Genomic DNA, 20341 nt, shown 5'->3' on the forward strand with positions numbered 1-20341 from the left:
ATACTGATACTCCTGCTTGGTCAATATTAGCATGCAATAGGTTCATTATTGCTCTTTTAAGTGTACTAATAACTAATATGTTAAATGATTTTCAATTTTCATTTCCAATATGGTAAAAAATTATAGTTCTAAACCACATAAACAAAAGCCCTTTAGAGTACTCAGTAGTTTTGGGGTGTAAAGGAATCCTGAGACATGTTTCTTTGTATTTGTTGTTATATTGTGTGCATTTGAAATTGTGCTTAGGAAGTCTTTCCTCATGCCTAGATTATGAAGTTATTATCCTACACTTTATTCTATTAAATGTAAAAATAATGGCAAAGACTGCAATTACTTTTGCACCAACCTAATAGTTTGTGTTGCTATTGGGAATGTTCTTTTTCTCTGTATTCAACTTCTGTTTCTTGCATGCTTGTTACTGTTGTGATACTAGGAGGATCATCAGGATTTTTGCCAACTGACCTTGCCTTCTGCGTCACTGGGCTCTGTTATTGTTCTAATAGATGGTGTCATCATTCTTTTATCTTTTCTAGGTAGATGATCTCGTCTCTTCCCTTCCAGTCCTTAGATACCTTGTTTCTTTTTCTTGCCTTATACCATCACTCACGACTTTCAGCTCCATGTTAAAGAACAGCAGAGATAGTGAGTATCCTTGGCTTTTCCTTGATCCTGAAGTAATGCATCAAAAAGTTTCTTCATTTAGTGTAGTATTTGCTAATTTTGTGCTATATATTCTGTATCTAGCTAAGAAAGTCTCCTTGAATTTTGTATTGTGAAGTGTTCTTTAAAAATCATAAATAGGAGTCGAGTTTAAGAAAAATATATTTATATCTTGATTGAAATAATCATTATTTTTTAAATAAATTCCTATGATAAATCATATGATAGGTTTTCTGATATTAGCCATCCTTGTCATTTATGAAATAAACTTATACCACTTTGTTATGGTAAACCATTTTTAATACACCACTAAATTTGACTAGGTTATGGTTTTATTCTGGAATTTAAAATCTGCATGGATAGATGAAGCAGACCTGTAATTGTCTCTTTTTCTTTTTTTTTTTCTATTCTTTTTTTTTTTTGGAGATGGAGTTTCGCTCTTGCTGCCCAGGCTGGAGTGCAATGGCACAATCTCAGCTCACCACAACCTCCGCCTCCCAGGTTGAAGTGATTCTCCTGCTTCAGCCTGCTGAGTAGCTGGGATTACAGGCATGTGCCACCACGCCTGGCTAATTGTGTTTTTTAGTACAGATGGGATTTCTCCATGTTGTTCAGGCTGGTCACTAACTCCCGACCTCAGGTGATCCACCCACCTTGACCTTCCAAAGTGTTGGGATTACAGGCGTGAGCCACCACACCTGGCTAATTGTCTCTTTTTTCAGAAAATATTCTTACCTGATTTTAGGCCAAGATTGCATTAACCTGATGAGATGTGCTGGTGAGATTTCTTAACACTTTTCTGCTTTTGAAGTGCATGTATAAGATACTAATCATTTCTTAACAGTTTAATAATAATTACTACACTTTAATAAAACCCACTGAGGCAAAGATTTTAGAGAGAGACAATCTTTGACTACCATTTCAATTTCTTTAAAGCTTATTTGAGCATACGAGGTCCCCATTTTTCTTGAACCAGTTTTAGAATTTTATATTTTTCTAATATTTGATCATTTCATCTACAATGCAAATGTGTTATTTTTTAAAACTTTTTATTAATTTAAACATATCCATTGTCTCTGTAATTATTTACCATTTTTAATTTTGGGTTTTGTTATTGGCACCTTCTCCTTGTTTCCCTATATTTTCTCAATCTTTTCTAATGCTTGATTTTGGTTTTATTAAGCATGAACTTTTCTTGAGGAACTTTCTTGATAAATCTATTTAGTGCTGTATATTTCCCTCAAAGTACTATTTTAGGTTAAAATGTTGACACTCAATATATGAATAATTACTTAATTCTAAAGATTTCTTAATTTTCATAATTTACTGTTGAACCCAAAGATTATTTAATTATGTAGTTAGCTTCCAAACATGTGAAATTTGAAAAGCTAATTCTTCTCTATTAATTTTTAATGTTAATGCATTATAATCTATATAACATTTATACTTTGGAATTAAATACATTTTTATATGTTAATGAAATGTCAGTTTTTATAAAAGTATGTGCTTGAAAAAATATTTATTCTCTGTTTGGTGAAGGGTCTAATATATAATAGCTAATGTCTGAATATTATTAATTGTATTGTAATTAATCATTAATAAATTACATTTCTGAGCTCTGTTAAACTTTCTAACTACAGTATCTATCTATTGGTCATTGATTTAGTTATTTATGTCTATCTCACTGAAGTTGTATTATTTATTACTTAATATTCCAGGATATATAGTAATGTAGACTTATTATATTAATGCTGGTGGCTACAAAGTTCTTTTTATTTTTATTTATTTATTTTTTTTTGAGACAGAGTCTCGCTCTGTCTCCCGGGCTGGAGTGCAGTGGCCGGATCTCAGCTCACTGCAAGCTCCGCCTCCCAGGTTCATGCCATTCTCCTGCCTCAGCCTCCCGAGTAGCTGGGACTACAGGCGCCCGCCACCTCGCCCGGCTAGTTTTTTGTATTTTTTAGTAAAGACGGGGTTTCACCCTGTTAGCCAGGATGGTCTCGATCTCCTGACCTCGTGATCCGCCCATTTCGGCCTCCCAAAGTGCTGGGATTACAGGCTTGAGCCACCGCGCCTGGCCTACAATGTTCTTTTAAATGCTATAAATATTATTCTCTGTCCTTTAGTGTGTGTGGTTTAAACATTTTAGCATGCATCAAGAAACTAAACAATTTTCTTCATAACTGAAATAACCAGATTGCACTCTTAAAAAACAATTAGTTGGGCATGGTGGCTCATGCCTATAATCCCAGCACTTTGGGAGGATGAGATAAGAAGATCACTTGAGGTCAGGAGTTCGAGACTAGTTTGGGCAAGAATGTGAGGCCCTGTTTCTATGGGAAAAGAAAATTTAATTAGACAGGTGAGGTGACACACACCTGTAGTCCCAGCTATTTAGGAGGCTGAGGCAGAGGATTGCTTGAGCCCAGGAGTTCCAGGATGCAGTGAATCATGATCCTACTCTAACCTGGCGGACAGAGTAAGACCTGTCTCTAAATAATTAGTAATTAGATCAATAATAATGCTTTGATATTACTCATACCTAATCATTCATTCATACTATAATCAAAATGTTCTCTATTGCCTTAAAAATACTTACAACTGGTTATGTAAATCAATATTCAACTAGTCCCCTATTTTGCATCCAGTTTGTTATGTCCTCGAATCTCTCCTTTGAATGAGGCTTTATCCATGAGGGCAGACAAATTGTTCTATGGAATTATCCACCTTACGAATTTTTCTGAAAGCTTCCTCACAGTGTCATTTAGCTTATTCCTCCATCTTCTGTGCCATGATTATTCTTTTTGACTAGTGGGCATCTTTTCAATCTGGTACCTGCAGGCTTTTAATATTATCCCATTACTTAGTGAAGGTTTCATTTCACACTGGTACAAGATGTCCAAGGCTTTCTTCCATGTCCAGACCACAGATCTGCCGTGTCTCAAGGAACTCTGGCTCCCTGGAGTAGCATATGGTATTAGAGACATTATGATCACTGTTTCCTTAAATTCCACCTTTCATTATTATTAAGATTGCAACCCGAGCTTTCATTTGGTGCATATTTGTCTGATATGTATGTATCCAGCCTTTTCTTTTCAAATTTTCTGTTCAATTTTTTTAGAATAGCAAATGTACCATTTGAAACATGATGGCATAAACAAGTACCAATAAAACAGTATTAAAATAAATGTGGCCGGGCGCGGTGGCTCAAGCCTGTAATCCCAGCACTTTGGGAGGCCGAGACGGGTGGATCACGAGGTCAGGAGATCGAGACCATCCTGGATAACACGGTGAAACCCCGTCTCTACTAAGAAATACAAAAAACTAGCCGGGCGAGGTGGCGGGCGCCTGTAGTCCCAGCTACTCGGGAGGCTGAGGCCGGAGAATGGCGTGAACCCGGGAGGCGGAGCTTGCAGTGAGCTGAGATCTGGCCACTGCACTCCAGCCTGGGCTACAGAGCGAGACTCCGTCTCAAAAAATAAATAAATAAATAAATAAATAAATAAATAAATAAATAAATAAATGTAAATAGGTTAAATAAACAATTAAAAGACAAATATTCCCAGGGAAAAAAATTTAAACCTCAAGATCAAAATACATGTCTTCTAGAACTGGCACATTATCAATAGAATCTGACCTTGATCATCTATGCGTGTCTCTAATGGCTCCAAGTATTGAACCTTTTCTTTATGTTAGTCAGTGTTAATAGAAACCCAATTAGTATCCAAAATCTGACTTGATCATCTAATATATTGATCTCATTTGATCTTTGTCATATTGCTGAATGTTAAGAACTATTATTATTTATTCCATTTTACAGATGAGGAAAGTGAGATGCAGAAAATTCTGCCAGTTGTTGAATAGCATAGAGCTGTTGAGCTGCCATTTGGTCTGTGCTAGAGTCTATGTTTTAACCACTGTCACTTAATTTTGTTTCTGATCTCACCAGATACAGTATCCATGCCTGGTCAGAACTACAGCACCATGTCTGAATTTATCCTCTTTGGCTTCCCAGCCTTCCCCCAGCAGCTACTGCCTGTCTTGTTCCTGCTGTACCTCCTGATGTTCCTGTTCACATTGCTGGGCAACCTTCTCATCATGGCCACAATCTGGATTGAACACAGACTCCACACACCCATGTACCTCTTCTTGTGTGCCCTCTCCATCTCTGAGATTCTGTTCACTGTCGCCATCACCCCTCGCATGCTGGCTGATCTGCTCTCCACCCATCGTTCCATCACCTTTGTGTCTTGTGCCGGTCAGATGTTCTTCTCCTTCATGTTTGGCTTCACTCACTCCTTCCTTCTCATGGTCATGGGCTATGATCGCTACGTGGCCATCTGCCACCCACTGCATTACAACGTGCTCATGAGCCCCCATGACTGTGCCCGTCTTGTGGCCTGGACCTGGGCTGGTGGCTCAGTCATGGGGATGATGGTGACAATGATAGTTTTCCACCTCACTTTCTGTGGGTCTAACGTGATCCACCATTTTGTCTGTCATGTGCTTTCCCTCTTGAAGTTGGCCTGTGGGAACAAGACATCATCTGTCATCATGGGTGTGATGCTGGTGTGTGTCACAGCCCTGATAGGCTGTTTATTCCTCATCATCCTCTCCTATGTCTTCATTGTGGCTGCCATCTTGAGGATTCCCTCTGCTGAGGGCCGGCACAAGACTTTCTCCACATGTGTATCCCACCTCACTGTGGTGGTCGTGCACTATAGTTTTGCCTCCCTTATCTACCTCAAGCCCAAGGGCCTCCATTCTATGTACAGTGACGCCTTGATGGCCACCACCTATACTGTCTTCACCCCCTTCCTTAGCCCAATCATTTTTAGCCTAAGGAACAAGGAGCTGAAGAATGCCATAAATAAAAACTTTTACAGAAAATTCTGTACTCTAAGCTCCTGAGCGCCAGTTTGGTGGTGATAAAATATAACCGAAGGGTTGAGGATAATAATGTATATTTCCATAGGGCTGTTGTAAGGGTTCAGGTATGTGAAAATATGTGTTTGATACATACTAGCTATTGTTTTCCCTTCCCTTTTTGCGTAGGCTTGTGTGATCATAATCTCTTGTTTATGAGCCACTGTGATTATCTTTATCCCATTATCTGTGCCTAGTAATGTATATTCTGTCCATGGACAGGTGGGGATCATCACGTGGATGTGTCTGGGCACTTGTGAACATAGTTCTTCTTGAATGGACAGGCAAAAAAGATTTTATTTTCCCCTAGTGTAAGAAAAAGCAAGAATAACATGATAGTCATAAATGCCAGCCAGCACTGAGCTTTTTCTATGCATTGGCACTCTGTCCAGTGTTTTATAAATATTATCCTTTTAATTAGAAGAAATGTACAAAGGAAAATAAACTATTTGCCTCAGATAAACTGATTTCTTATTTAAAGTTCCTCACTGTCTTTGGGAGAGATATACCCTAAGTTTGCGTGTGGATATTAGTATGTTGAGTTGAGTGAAGGATGTCAGAATGCAATAGTATAGAGAGGGCAAGGAGAGAGAGAGAGAGAGAGAGAGAGAGAGAGAGAGAGATACAGAGATAGAGACAGAGACAGAAGAAAGAAAGAGAGATACACAGACAGAAGAAAGAGCAAAAGACAGAGAGAGAGAGGGAGAGAGAGAAAGCAGGTGTCAAGTAAAAAGGGAGTTCTTTAAATTTTTTTATCTGTCCAGAAAATGTAATAACTAAGAATATGGGGCAAAATAGAAAAAAGGAGGTTGGAAATAGGGCTTTAATATGTCCAAATAATAGGGCTGTAATATATCCTAATAAGATAGCCACGTGTATCTTCCAAGCATTTTTGACACAGTTGCTCCGCAATCTCAATGGGTCATTCTAGGATATGTACTCCCTTGCCTCCAATGGATGCATCAGTTTTCTGGTTTTCTGATTCTGGCCATTGGTTCCACCAGCTGAGGAATGAATATTATTTTTACAGTGTGACTGCTCTTCTAATGCTACTCATAGTGTCCTCACCTGTGCTTCCTGCTGGTGCTGGAATGTGAAGGTCAACACTGAAAGAGATTTCATTCTAGAAAAGCAGAGATTATGGCCTTAAAAAGTCAAAGGGTGACATGGTTGGGAGAATTTTTATCCTGTTTGTGCTATAAAATTCCTAACAAAAACACACTACCCTTTGCCTTATCCTGCATACTCTGGACAACACTTGCATGTGTGGTTATCATCAATGAAGCACCATGGCAACCAGTGACAGACCCTCTGGGAATATGGTCACAGATGATGAAGTGACAGAGTTGATGATGGAAATGGCATTAAATGCGTCCTATGAAACTGCTACAGAAGCAGAACTTTCTCTACAAATAAATCAAAATTTTTTCCAAGAGCCAAGGTGTTGTGAGTGTTAACCAATTTGTTACCTTTTTCTTCTGCTTTCTTTTGACTAGTGTTGCTATGGTATATCTTTCTCCATCCATTTACTTTTCACTTTATATATGCCTTTATATTTACAGTGATTTTCTTGTTCAAAAAAAAAAAACACTTACATCTGAGTCTTATTTTTTTACCCACTCTGACAATCTCTGTATTTTATTTGATGTATTTTAATTAATAATTAATTAAATCATTTCTTACTATTTCTTACTATAGTCACTCTGTTATGCTAGCAACTACTAGGTCTTATTCATTCATTCCTACTATATTTTAGTACCCATTAACCATTCCCACTCCCCACCGGAAGCCCCAACTACCCTTAACAGCCTCTGGTAACGATTCTTCTACTTTCCATCTTTGTGAGTTCAATTGTTTTAATTCTTAGCTTCCACAAATAAGTGAAAACATGCAAAGTTTGTCTTTCTGTGTGTGGCTTATTTTATTTAATATATTGTCCTCAAGTTCCATCCATGTGGTTACAAATGACAGAATCTCATTCTTTTTATCACTGAATAGTACTCCATCATGTATACGTACCACATCTTCTTTATCCATTCAACTGTTGATGGACACTTTGATTGCTTCCAAATCTTGGCTATTGTGAATAGTCCTGGAATAAACATAGGATGGCAGGTATCTCTTTGATATACTGATATCTTTTCTTTGGGGTAGATACCTAGCAGTGGGATTACCAGATGGTATGGTAGCTGTATTCTTCGTTTTTTGAGGAATCTCCAAACTGTTCTCCATGGTGATGGTACTAACTTACATCCCCAACAACAGTGTACCGGGGTTTCCTTTTCTCCTCATCCTCACCAGCATGTGTTATTTCCTATCTTTTGGATAGAAGCCATTTTTAATGGGGTGAGATGATTTCTAATTGTAGTTTTGATTTTCATTTATCTGCTAAATCAGTGATGTTCAGGATATTTTAATATGTTTATTTGCTTTTTCTGTGTCATCTTCTGACTAATGACTGTTTGTATCTTTCGCCACTTTAAAAAATGTATTTTTTGTGTGTGTGTGTATGGTATGTGTATATATTTATGGGGCACTTGAGAAATTTGATACAGGAATGCAATAAATAATAATCATACCATGCAAAATGGGGTACCCACCCCCTCAAGTTTGTATCCTTTGCGTTAAAATCAATCCTGTTACACTCTTTTAGTTATTTTAAAATGTACAATTAAATTATTATTGAATATAGTCACCCTGTTGTGCTATCAAACACCAAATGTTATTCATTCTAACTACTTTTTGTACTCATTAACCATCCCTCTTGCTTCCCCCAATCACCCATCACTACCCTTCCCAACCTCTGGCAACCTCATGAGTTCAACTATTTTGATTTTTAGATCCCACAAATATTTGAGAACATGCGATGTTTGCCTTTCTGTGCCTGGCTTGCCAAAACCAACGGGATACAGTGAGAGCAGCAATAAGAGGAATGTTTATAGCTCTCACTGTATCCCATAGGTTTTGGTATATTGGGATTCCATTATCATTTGCTTAATAAAATTTTTCAATTTCCTTCTCAGTTTCTTTGTGGACCAACTGGTCATTCTGGAGCATTTTGTTTAATTCCCATGTGTTTGTAGAGTTTCCAAATTTTCTCTTATTATTGCTTAGGCCACTGTGATCGGAGAAGATACTTGATTTTATTTCAGGTTTTTGAATGTTTTCAGACATGTTTTGTGATCAAGCATCTGGTGTTTCCTTGAGAATGATCTATGTGCTAAGGAAAAGAATGTATATTCTGCAGCCATTGGAGGAAATGTCCTGTAAATATCAGTTAGGTCCAAAAGACAATAACCTTCTTGTCTCTTTTTTGTCTTGGCATCTATATTGTATGATATAAATACAGCCACTCCTGTGCTTTTTAAACTTCTATTGACATGAAGTGTCTTTTTCTATCCCATCATTTTTGGACTATGTATGTTTTTACAGGTGAAATGTGCTTCTTGAAGGTAGCAAATCATTGGGTCTTTTTTTTTTTTTTTTTTTTTTTGTAATCCACGGAGCCACTCTACGTCTTTTGATTGAAGAGTCTAGTTTATTTACATTCCATGCTATGATTGATAAGTAAGGACTATCTTGGAAAGGCTTTATTTCTCCTTCATCTTCGAAGAACATTTTCACTGAATTTACTATTCTAGGATAAAAGATTCAGCACTTTAAATATGTTGTGTCTCTCTCTTCTGGCCTGTAAAGTTTCCACTGAAAAGTCCACTGGCCAGATGTGTTGAAGCTCTATTTTATGTTGTTTCTTTTCCCTTGCAGCTTTCAGGATCCTTTCTTCATCCTTAACCTTTTAGAGTTTGCTTATTAAATGCCTTGTGGTAGTCTACTTTGGGTTAAATGTGCTGGGTGTTCTGTTACCTTGTTGTACTTGGATATTGATATCTTTCTTTAGGTCTGGGAAGTTCTGTGTTATTACCCCTTTGAGTAAACATTCTACCTCGCTCTCTCTACCTTCTCTCTCTCTCTCCCTCTACCTTCTCTTTAAGATCAATAACTCTTAGATTTGCCCTTTTGAGGCTGTTTTCTAGATCCTGTAGGCATGCTTCATTTTTTAATTTTTTTGTGTGTGTCCTCTGGCTGTGCATTTTCAAACAGTCTTTCTTCAAGCTCACTAATTCTTTCTTGTCCTTGATCAATTCTTCTACTAAAAGACTCGTGTATTCTTCAGTGTGTCAATTGCATTTTTCAATGCCAGAATTTCTGCTTGATTCTTTTCAATTATTTCAGTCTCTTTGTTAAATTTATCTAATAGAAATGTGAATTCTTTTTCTGTGTTATCTTGAATTTCTTTGAGTTTTCTGAAAACAGCTATTTTGAATTCTCTGCTGAAAGGTCACGTATCTCTGTATCTCCAGGATTGGTGCCTGGTGACTTATTTCATTCCTTTGGTGAGGTCACGTTTTCCTGGATGGTCTTGATGCTTCTGGATATTCATCTGTGTCTGGTCATTGAAGAGTTAGGTGTTTGTTGTAATCTTCTCAGTCTGGGTTTGTTTGTACCCACCTTTCTTAGGAAGGCTTCCAGATATTCAGAGACTTAGGTGTTGTAAAATACGCTGTATCTGCATTGGGGGCACCCCAAGCTCAATAACACTGTGGTTCTTGCAGACTCATAAAGGTACCACCTTGATGGTCTCGGATAACATTTGAAGGAATCCTCTGGATTACCAGACAGAGGATTTTTTCCCCTTACTTTCTCAGAAACAAACATAGCTGCTCTCTCTCTGTTCTAAGCCTCCAGGAGTTGGGGATGCACTGACATAAGCACCTCTGTGCTTGACCTGGTCAATGGGGATGTGTTCTGTGGGGACTATGTCAGCAGAGGCCTGGTTGTCAGGGTGTGGTCAGCTAATGCGGGGCCACTGAAAGATTTCCCAATGGGGCCTACTCAGTGGGGCCCTGGTCACTGGAGGCCTGGTTGTAAGGGGCACTGTTGGCAGTGACCTTGTCATTGAGCTCCTGGCCAGTTGGGACCAGTCAGCAGGGTTTGGGTCAGTGGGGCCTGGTCAGTGGGCCTGTGGTACTGCAGGCCTGGTCTGTGGGGCCATGTCATTGTGGCCTGGTCAGTGGGGCCCTGGCAGTGTGGGCCTGGTCATCAGAAGCCTAGTCAGTGGGGGCCTACGCACGGGGGTGTTGGTCAATGAGGGCGTGGTCATTGTGGTCAGCTTAATGGGATCCATTCAATGAGGGTCAGGTCATGGAAGATCTGGTCAGTGGAGTTTGGTTAGCAGGGGACTGTTCAGTGGAGATCGGACCAGTGGGGCCTGGTCAGCAGGGGGCCGGCAGTTCCTGGCGCCTGGTCAGTGGGGTCCAGCAGTTGGGGCCTGGTCAATTGTAGGGTCCAGCCCTACGGGGCTTAGTGGGTGTTCTCCCCGTGTGCGGAGACGAAAGATTGTTAAGAAATAAAGACACAAGACAAAGGGATAAAGAGAAAACAGCTGGGCCCAGGGGACCACTATCACCAAGACGCAGAGACCAGTAGTGGCCCCGAACGGCTGGGCACGCTGATATTTATTGCAGACAAGACAAGGGGGGCAGGGTAAGGAGGGTGAATCTTCTAAGTGATTGACAAGGTGAAGCGAGTCACGTGATCACAGGACAGGGGGCTCTTCCCTCTTAGGCAGCCGAATCAGAGAGAGAGAAGGCAGCATACATAAGCGTTTTCTTCTACACACTTATAAGAAAGATCAAAGACTTTAAGATTTTCACTATTCCTTCTACCGCTGTCTACTACAAACTTCAAAGAGGAACCAGGAGTACGGGAGGAACATGAAAGTGGACAAGGAGCGTGACCGCTGAAGCACAGCGCCACGGGGAGGGGTTTAGGCCTCCGGATGACTGCGGGCGGGCCTGGATAATATCCAGCCTCCCACAAGAAGCTGGTGGAGCAGAGTGTTCCCTGACTACTCCAAGGAAAGGAGACTCCCTTTCCCGGTCTGCTAAGTAACGGGTGTCTTCCCAGACACTGGCATTACCACTTGACCAAGGAGCCCTCAAGCAGCCCTTATGCAGGCGTGACAGACGGCTCACCTCTTGCCTTCTAGGTCACTTCTCACAATGTCCCTTCAGCACCTGACCCTCTACCCACCGGTTATTCGTAGGTTATATTATTAATGCAACAGAGTCATATTAAAAACTAATGATTAATAATATTTATAATAATAATTGATAGGCCGGGTGCGGTGGCTCATGCCTGTAATCCCAGCACTTTGGGAAGCCGAGGCAGGCGGATCACGAGGTCAGGAGATCCAGACCATCCTGGCTAACACAGTGAAACCCCGTCTCTACTAAAAAAAAAATACAAAAAATTAGCCGGGCGAGGTGGCGGGCGCCTGTAGTCCCAGCTACTCGGAGGCTGAGGCAGGAGAATGGTGTGAACCTGGGAGGCGGAGCTTGCAGTGAGCCCAGATTGTGCCACTGCAGTCCAGCCTGGGCGACAGAGCGAGACTCCGTCTCAAAAAATAATACTAATAATAATGATTGATAATTGTCCATGATTATCTGTATATCTAATTTGTATTATGACTATTCTTATTCTAACTATTTTCTTTGTTATATTGAAACAGTTTGTGCCTTCAGTCTCTTGCCTCAGCACCTGGGTAATCCTCCGTCCAGTCGACAGGGGTCTGCAGCTGGGGCAAGGTCAGTGGGGATCTGATCAGTGAGACCCAGTGAGATTTCACTGACTGACTAGGTCCCAGTAGTTGGGGCCTGTTTGGCGGGGGTCTGGCAGTTGGGGCCTCGTTGGTGGGGATCTCATAGTTGGGGTCTGGCCCACGGCTGGTCCCATAGTTGGGGCCTGGTGAGCAGAGATCTGGCAGTTGCAGCCTCATCCATGGGGGTCTGGCAGTTGGGGCCTGGTCAGTGGGGTCTCACAGCTGGGGCCTGGTTGGAGGGGGTCCAGCAGTTGGGGCCCAGGGATATGACAGCTGGGGGCTATTTAGCAGGGATGCAGCAGTTGGGGCCTGGTCGGTGGGGTCTGGCGGTTGGGGCCTGGTCAGTGAGGATCATGATCAGTGTGGTCTAGTCAGTGAGGTCTGGACGCTGGGCCTTAATTAGCGTGGGTCTCACAGTTGGGGCCTGGTCAGCAGGAGTCTACTAGTTGGGGCCTGGTTGGTGGAATCCGGCAGTTGGGACGTGGTTGGCGGGGGTTCAACAGTTGGGGCCTGGTCAAAGGGGATCCAGCAGTTGGAACCTGGTCAGCAGGGCTCCGGCAGTTGGGGCCTGGTCATTGGGGTCTGGCATTTGGGGCCTGGTCAGCGGGGGTCCAGAAGCTGGGGCCTAGTCAGTGAGGTGTGGAAGTTGGGGTCTGGTAAGTGGGAACCCAGCAGTTGGGGCCTAGACAGAGGGGATCCAGCAGTGGGGGACTGGTCAGCAGGGATCTCATAAGAAGAGGCCCGGTTAGCAAGGGTCTGGCAGTTGGGGCTCAGTCAGGAGGGGTCCAGGAGTTGAGGCCCAGTCAGTGGGGTCTGGCAGTTTGGGCTTGATGAGTACAGTCCAGCAGTTGTTAGGGCCTGGTCAGTGGGGGTCCAGTAGTTGGGACCTGGTCAGTGGGGTCCACCATTTGGGGCCTGGTTGGCAGGGGTCCCATAGTTGGGGACTGGTCAGCAGGGGTCCAGCCTTTGGGGCCCAGTCAGTGGGGTTCAGCTTTTGGGGCCTGGCCAGCAGGGGTCCAGCAGTTGGGACCCAGTCAGTGGGGTCTGGCAGTTGGCGCCCGGTCAATGTAGTCCAGCAGTTGTTAGGGCCTGGTCAGTGGGGGTCTGATAGCTGGGGCCTGTTCAGCTGGGATCTGATTAGTGAGATTTATTTGGTAGGGTCCATCAGTTGGGGCCTAGTCAGTGAGGGCCTTGTCATTTTGTGGCCTTGTCATTGTGGCCTTTGTCAGTGGTGTCTGGTGAGCCAGGGCCTGGTCTGTGGGGCCCAGTCAGCAGGACCTGGTCAGTCCACAGCTGGTCAGTGGGACCTGGTCATTGTAGGGGTGGTCAGCTAGGACCTGTTCAGTGGGAGCTTAACCATTGGAGGCCTGGTCAGTAGGCCCTGGCCAGTGGGATCCTGGGTGATCTCAGGCCAGGGGTTTGTCCTTGAAGCCTCCTTGATTGCCTCCATCTGTGGGGTGGGGAATGAGTCACAGCACCCCAGTGGGCTTCTGGGAGGAGGAGGTGAGAGGTGCATTGGATCTAGCCCTGCCACACAGACCTGGCACTTTACACACTACCCAAGTCACCCCGAGGGGGGAGCCTGCCTTCTGCCCTCGGCCCTATGCCCCTGCCCCATCTGCATCCCGAGGACCACCCAGCATGGAAAAGGCAGAGGCTGGGGAGCACCTGTGGGTGCTCTGATGCTGGCCACAGGCCCAGGGGTGACAATGACAGGGATCCAGGAGCACATGTGACTGGAGCAGCCAGGCCGAGCTGAAGGAGAGACACACGTGCACCCTCACCTACACAGACAAACAGCACGCATACATGCTAACCACTCAGGGGGCGGAGGACGCTGACTCTGGGCCCTGCTGAGCCAGGCAGGGCCCCGTCTGATAGGAGCTGTGAACCCATGATGCTGTCGCTGTGCCAAGGGCCGCCAACCTACCTCCGTGCCATGGAGCAGTTGGAGACACAGTGGTGCTGTAAGTGGTTGTGCACCTAGAACTCTTTTCTGGGTGAGAGGCACATCTCAGCACCGCTGCTTGATCAGACTCAGGAAAGTGTGACCTGCTCTCTTCTCCCCTGCTGACTTGGGGACAGTCACAACCAGGTGGGTGGCAGCTACCCGAGGAGGGTCGTCCCTGAGCACTCACCGGGTGCCCGTTCTATGCTGACCATGTAGACAGTTGTCCCCTTCATCCTCACGGCAACTCCACGGGGGGTGGAGAGGTGCTATCCCCAAATGTACCCGCTGAACAGGTGAGATGCCAGAGGTCAGAGGGGCAGTAACTGGCTCAGAGACCCAGAAGTGGCCCTGGGCCATGCTCTCAGCCCTGCCCTGTGCCATGCTAAACTCAAGCCTTGACCTCTGTGACCTCCCTGTTCTGGACTGCACGTCTGCCTGGGGTTTCTGACCCCAGTGGGGCTGAGCCTCGCCCTGGAAGAGCCCTCATGACGGAGCCCCTGTGGGTGGGGTGGAGGGTGGTCCTCCGTCCAAGTCTGCGCTCTAAGGTAGGTCTGAGATCGCCGGGTCTGGGGCTCTTCCCCACGTGGCCTTTTCTCTCTCTGGTCCCCTAGAGGCCTCACCCTTTCTTTGCCCTGACTGTTCATGGGAGGGGTCCCTCTGGGGTTCTCCAGAACCAAGTCCCCAGAGTTCTCTCATTCTTTCTTGGTGACCCGGAAACACAAGGCCCCTTCCTGTAATGACAGCTGAGAATTGTGGGATCCACGATCCCTCCAGCTGAGGCATCTCCGTGAGCACATAGGCTGCTTTGGCCCAAACCAAGCACCCTCCTGTTTGGCTGGTATTACTCTTGACGCAGCTTCACTGACCAGAGGGAGTGGAGATGGGGGTGACATGGAGCAGTCACAAGGTGTCTTGTTCCCTATAGGAAAGTGGGCCTCTTGGTGGTCCCTGAGTGATCTGGGAGGGGGAGCATATGGAGCTCTCTGGTCCCTGACCCCAGTCTGCCTCCAGGTGTCCAGGATAGCACATCAGGGGCCCCTCACCCTCGGCAGGTGGATGCAGTTCATTCTGTGTGTGCCTGTCTCGGGGCGATTGGCGACAGCAGGCCCTTGTGTCCAGGTCCCCCTGTTCTCAAGTCCTCAGGAAGGAGTCCACCTCTGTTCAGGGGCAGAGACTCCAGAGACCCCAGCAGGCGTGGGGCCACTGGGTCTGGCCCCTTTTCACCCAGGGCAGTGGTGGCATGGGGCTCAGCCGGCCGGCAGGGTCTCAGAGCCCCCAGGAGCGGTCCAGGTGTTCTCTGAAGCGGTCAGGTGCAGCGTAGCCTTTGGGCGATGTTGTCTCGCAGGATGGACATGGAGGAAGACGCAGCTACTCTACTTGCGCAGGAGCAGCGGCATCATCGCCCAGCGTGAGCAGGTACAGGTCGGGCTGCTCCCTTGAGGGAGGCGGGGCCTCGTCTCTCCCACTGTGCCCTGGTAGGAGGGTCCTGGGCTCCCCTGGGAAGCAGGGCGGGAGCGGGTTGCCCATGCGTTTGCACCTCCACAGCCCTTCACCTCAACCCCCTCACTCTGGACCCCTCTGGGTCCCAGGGACGCTGACAGGGCCCAAGGATGTGGAAAGCTTACAAAGTGACCGATTGCCTCAGGATTATGCAGTGAGTCCTCTGTCCCTGCTGCCCGACCACCACCAAACTCACCTCAGGGGATAAATGTTGTTTTTAGAAAAGTCTCTCGAGGCAGGACACATCTTCCCGGCTTGGTCCAGCCTCCTTCCCGGTGTAGGAACTCCAGCTGGCTACCCTGCCGGTGGTGGGCGGCAGGCCAGAGCTGCGAGGCTCATCTAGGGATCTTGGGGGAGCAGGTGGGGATGGAAACGTTCTCAGCAGAACGGTCTCAAAGACAGTATGAGAGTAGAGGGCAACCTGAGGGTCTGGCCCTGTCCCCTTGGGCTCTGCCCCAGGGAGACCCACAGGTGTGGCCACAGGGCATGGGGGTGCCTGGCCCAGCCTGTGGGCAGTTGTCCAGCAGGTCTCTGAGGACTCAGGGGGCCCAACTGAGCCACCCTATGGGGAGGGGCATGGGGAACAGTGAGGGCTGTGGCCCTGGGAGGGCGGAGGGGAAGACGGGCAGGGTGTCAGCCAGGGCATGTCAGGGTGAGGCTAGGGATGAGCTTGCAGCTGAAGGCAACCTGCCTTGGTGCTGAGAGGGGGCCTGGGTCCTGGGAAGGGGAGCCCAGCCTGGAGCCTGCCCCTCAGGGGTCACAGGATAGAGAGAGGGAGGAGCCTGGGGGAGGCTGGGTGGGGACGATCCCACGGGAAGTGCCACTTCTGGGACGCACCTGAATGGAGCCAGCCTAGGATGGAGCTGATGGCCTGGGGTGAACAACACATGGTGGGGCCGGGGGTAGCGGCTCACCTGGGACTCCTTAGCAGAGGGGGCTCGGTCAGTCCCCAGGGCTCTGCATGGCCCTCCGGAGACCCTGGCTCCCCGCTGGATCCATCAGCACAAAGGCTGAGGGAGGATCAGGAAGGCCGAGTCGGGGCAGGCAGGACGGCGGGGGAACAGCCAGGGGCCTAGTGTGTGGCTGCCACAGTGGCTCAGAGGAGGGCAAGGACCGATGGATGGATGATAGCCCCAAGAGCCAGCTGAGGCTGGAGACGGGGCTGTGGGGCCATCCCGGCCGCCTGTGGAGCCCTCACTCACCCTCGTCACCTCTGGCATCTCCCCCACGGCACTTAGCAGCCCAGTGAGAGAGCGGTCGAGGCGGGCGTGTGGATGGATCCAGGGCCCTCGCTCAAGGGTTCTGACAAATGAGGGTGGAAGAAGGGCCAGGCTGTCCACAAAGACAGTCTCTGGGCTGGACAGGACGGGCAAAGTCAAGGAACAGGCAGAGTCTGCAGCCGGGGTGCAGGGAGAGGCAGGTGTACACTGGAAAGTCAGGCCCCACAAGAGCCCTTGCGGGCGTCAAGTGGGACAGGGCCCAGGTGCACCCTCCGTGCCCTGAGCAGGCCTCGGACCAGTGATGTGGTCACTCCTTCGGGAACTGCTGTTGGGGCCTGACCACCCACCCTGGGTCACACCCATCCCGCCTCAGGCCTGGACTTTCTCAGCTCCTGCAGAGGATGCTGCCTAGCCCAGGAGGGGCAGCCCCGTCGTGCAACCCAAGCCTCGCCCTCCACAAGCCCCAAGCAGCCCCCATTGGGTGGGCCCTACGTTCCCTCTTCTCCCAGGCCCCAACCCCTCCCAGGCACCAGCTGGCAGGGAAGCACCCGTCCTCCCTTCCCTGTGCGTCCCCTGGACTGAGACCTGGGGCGGGGGTGGGGGACACGGCTGGTTCTTCCCTGGGGCCCACGAGGGGAGGAGGAGGACAGCTCCCAGCCCGGCAGAGGTCCTCAGCTCTGCCTGGATTGCCTTACAGTGAGACGTAGCTGCTACCCATCAGTGCCCTGGAAGTAAAGGTAAGAGCCTGACCCTGCCGTGTGAGAGGCTGGTCCAGGGACAGGGAGACTCGGTGGGTGGTCAGCAGCCCGTGGACCCAGGCGGTGATGAGTGGGAGTGACAGGCTGTCCCTGGGAGGGGTGGCAGTTCCTGCGGGACCTGACTTCAAGACTCTGTCCCCGTGGTGGTTTGACCAAACCCCAAACTGAGAACCACAGTCGTGGCTGAGCAGTCACTGCCCACTTGTGCCAAGACCCCACCTGGATGTTGGAACCCCACCAACGCCCGGGGTGCCTGTGGCCTGAGGACGGCATGTCCCAAGTCATGAGGCCAGGACACCGGGGCCCATTCAGTCAGAGGGTCTCAGTTCCCCAGGGCGGGCCCTTTCCTGGCTCCTTCCAGTTTGATCCTGTCGGGGCCCTGGAGCCCAGGACCCAGCATCCAAGGGGCATCCCGGCAGCTCCGCTAACTTCATCTTGTTTGACAGAGAAGACGTCAGGAGATGAGAGACAGAGAAAAATGGTTCCAGGTGCTTCTCGACTGGCAGTGATATAGGAGTGGCAAGGAGGTGACATGGGGAGGGAAGGGCCCCGTGACCACTTTCTACAGAGTCAGGGGGACGGGCTCCCATGACTGTGTCCTGGCACTGCCAGCCTCTCAGAGGATGGACACCACACTGGGACACCAGCTTTCCTGTTCTTCCCTGCAAACCTCATCTTGCCAGGAGAGAGTCTGATGCCAGGGCCTGGGTCAGTCCTAGCTCAGGGGTAGGGACACCCCCTGGTGACCCGAAGGAAGGAATAGGTCAAGATCAGAGTTCATGACCAGGCGTAGTAGCTCACGCCTGTAATCCCAGCACTTTGGGAGGCCAAGACGGGCGGATCCCCCGAGGTCAGGGGTTCAAGACCAGCCTGGCCAACATGGTGAAACCCCGTCTATACTAAAAATACAAAACTAAGCCGGCTGTGGTAGCAGGCTCCTGTAATCCCAGCTACTCAAAAGGCTGAGGTAGGAGACCCACTTAAACTCAGGAGGCGGAGGTTGCAGTGAGCCGAGATCGTGCCACCGCACTCCAGCCTGGGTGAAAAGTGAGACTTGATCTCAAAAAAATAAATAAATAAAAATAAAAAGATCAGAGTTCATGACCCTGAGTGCTTCTTCATTCTTTGAATCATGGGAGGAGAGACCCAGTCCTAGGTAGACCCCACCTCTCCCAAGGAACTGAGGAGCCAAAGGCTGGAGATATCCGGAATCCTCAGGGTCCTGTCCTCCCCAGGGTCACCCCATGTCTCACTGGAGCGTTCCTCTGTCCATAGCTGTCTGTCGGGGTCTACAAGGGAATCCGTCTGCAGATGTGGGGCCAAGTGTGGTCACTCTTGCTGAATGTCGAGAAAGTGAAGGCTGAGAACCTGGGAAAATGCCAGGTACCACACTTCCACACTCAGCCAGAGCCGGACAAACAGGCCAGGCCATGTCGGGAGCCCAGGCCTCCAGATGGAGGATCAGATGCACGTCCTGGGCACAGACGGTGACGCCGGCACCGCAGGTGAGCTGGGCTCCAGCGACCCTCCTGGTGACCCTTTGGCTTGTTGGAAAACAGGCCAAAGAAGGAGCTTTCTGCAGAAGGAAGCCTGCCTTCCCACCTGCCTGCCTTCCTTCCTTCCTTTCTTCCTTCTTTCCTTCCTTCCTTTCTTCCTTCCTTCCTTCCAGAAGCATGGACTGTGGATGACAGCCGTGTGGGGCAGCGCGTCTTCAGTCTGTCTGGAGGCTGCTTCCTCCTCTTGACCCTGCCCTGCAGGTCATGAAGAACAAGGGCAAGAGGTCCCCTGGGAACTTCCACCAGATGTGGAGGTTGGAGGGTCCCTGGGAAGATGGGGTGATCCAGAGGCATGGGGGCTTCCCCAGAGCAGAGGCAGGAGTCACCCTGGAAGAGTGACAGACTGGCCAAGCGCTCTCCTGGCCCAGGAGGCATGCAGCACCGTGGACTCAGTGCCTCTTGGGCTCCAAGCCCTGTGCCTGGCTGGGACACATGGGGCCAGAATCCAGGCGGCTCCCAAGGAGATGGACAGCAGCAAACAAAATCATGCGGAATGGTGGAAAGTGCTCTGTGTGCCTCTGGGGACCAGGGTAGGGACCCACAAGAGGACAGCAGGATGAGGGGGCTCAGGAGCCTTCCCAAGCAACACTGGCAACACCGAGCACCGGGAGGATGTGGAGCCCCAGGGACCCTCGTCCCTGCCAGGTGGGAATGGGACAGGGCACAGCCACTTTGGAAGCCCGTTGGGCGGCTGCTCATGAAGCTCAGTGGACTCGTACCACACATCCCAGAAGAGTCTCGGAGATTGACCCCAGTGATTTGAAAACTGGCATCCACGTAAAACCCGCGTGCCACGTTCACAGCTTGATTCATCATCACTCGTAGCCGGGGGCCACCAAGAAAACCTTCGACGTGGGATTAGGGGAGGAAGGGGGCATCCGCCCTTCGAACAAAACACCACTCAGTGAGAAAAGGGAGCAAAACCCTGACGCCCGTAGCAATGTGGGTGAATCTTAGACGCATTTCGCTGAGGGAAAGAAGCCAGGCCTAACAGTCGACCACTGTAGGATTCCAACTCACGGGCCATTCTGGAAAAGGCTAAACCATAGGGATGGATAACAGATCAGGATGGCCAAGGGCTGATGGAGTGGGAGAGATCGGCTGCAGAG

General features: G+C 48.2%; 1 protein-coding gene and 1 pseudogene across 1 annotated transcript; both read left to right on the forward strand.

Annotated features, from left to right (window-relative positions):
- Positions 1-4609: 4609 nt before the first annotated feature.
- LOC102135904 (olfactory receptor 10H3) lies at positions 4610-6350 on the forward strand. Its single transcript, XM_015440224.3, has one exon. It carries the CDS (start codon positions 4621-4623, stop codon positions 5569-5571), a length of 951 nt encoding a protein of 316 aa, XP_015295710.3. The 5' UTR covers positions 4610-4620; the 3' UTR covers positions 5572-6350.
- Positions 6351-16760: 10410 nt separating this feature from the next.
- Positions 16761-19571, forward strand: LOC102121338 (uncharacterized; annotated as a pseudogene).
- Positions 19572-20341: the final 770 nt, after the last annotated feature.

Source organism: Macaca fascicularis, chromosome 19 (assembly GCF_037993035.2).
Source record: "Macaca fascicularis isolate 582-1 chromosome 19, T2T-MFA8v1.1".
In the NCBI taxonomy this organism is placed as follows: domain Eukaryota; kingdom Metazoa; phylum Chordata; class Mammalia; order Primates; family Cercopithecidae; genus Macaca; species Macaca fascicularis.

Coding starts and splice junctions, on each gene's coding strand:
- LOC102135904 (XM_015440224.3), top strand. CDS start 4,621: ATGCCTGGTCAGAACTACAGCACCATGTCTGAATTTATCCTCTTTGGC.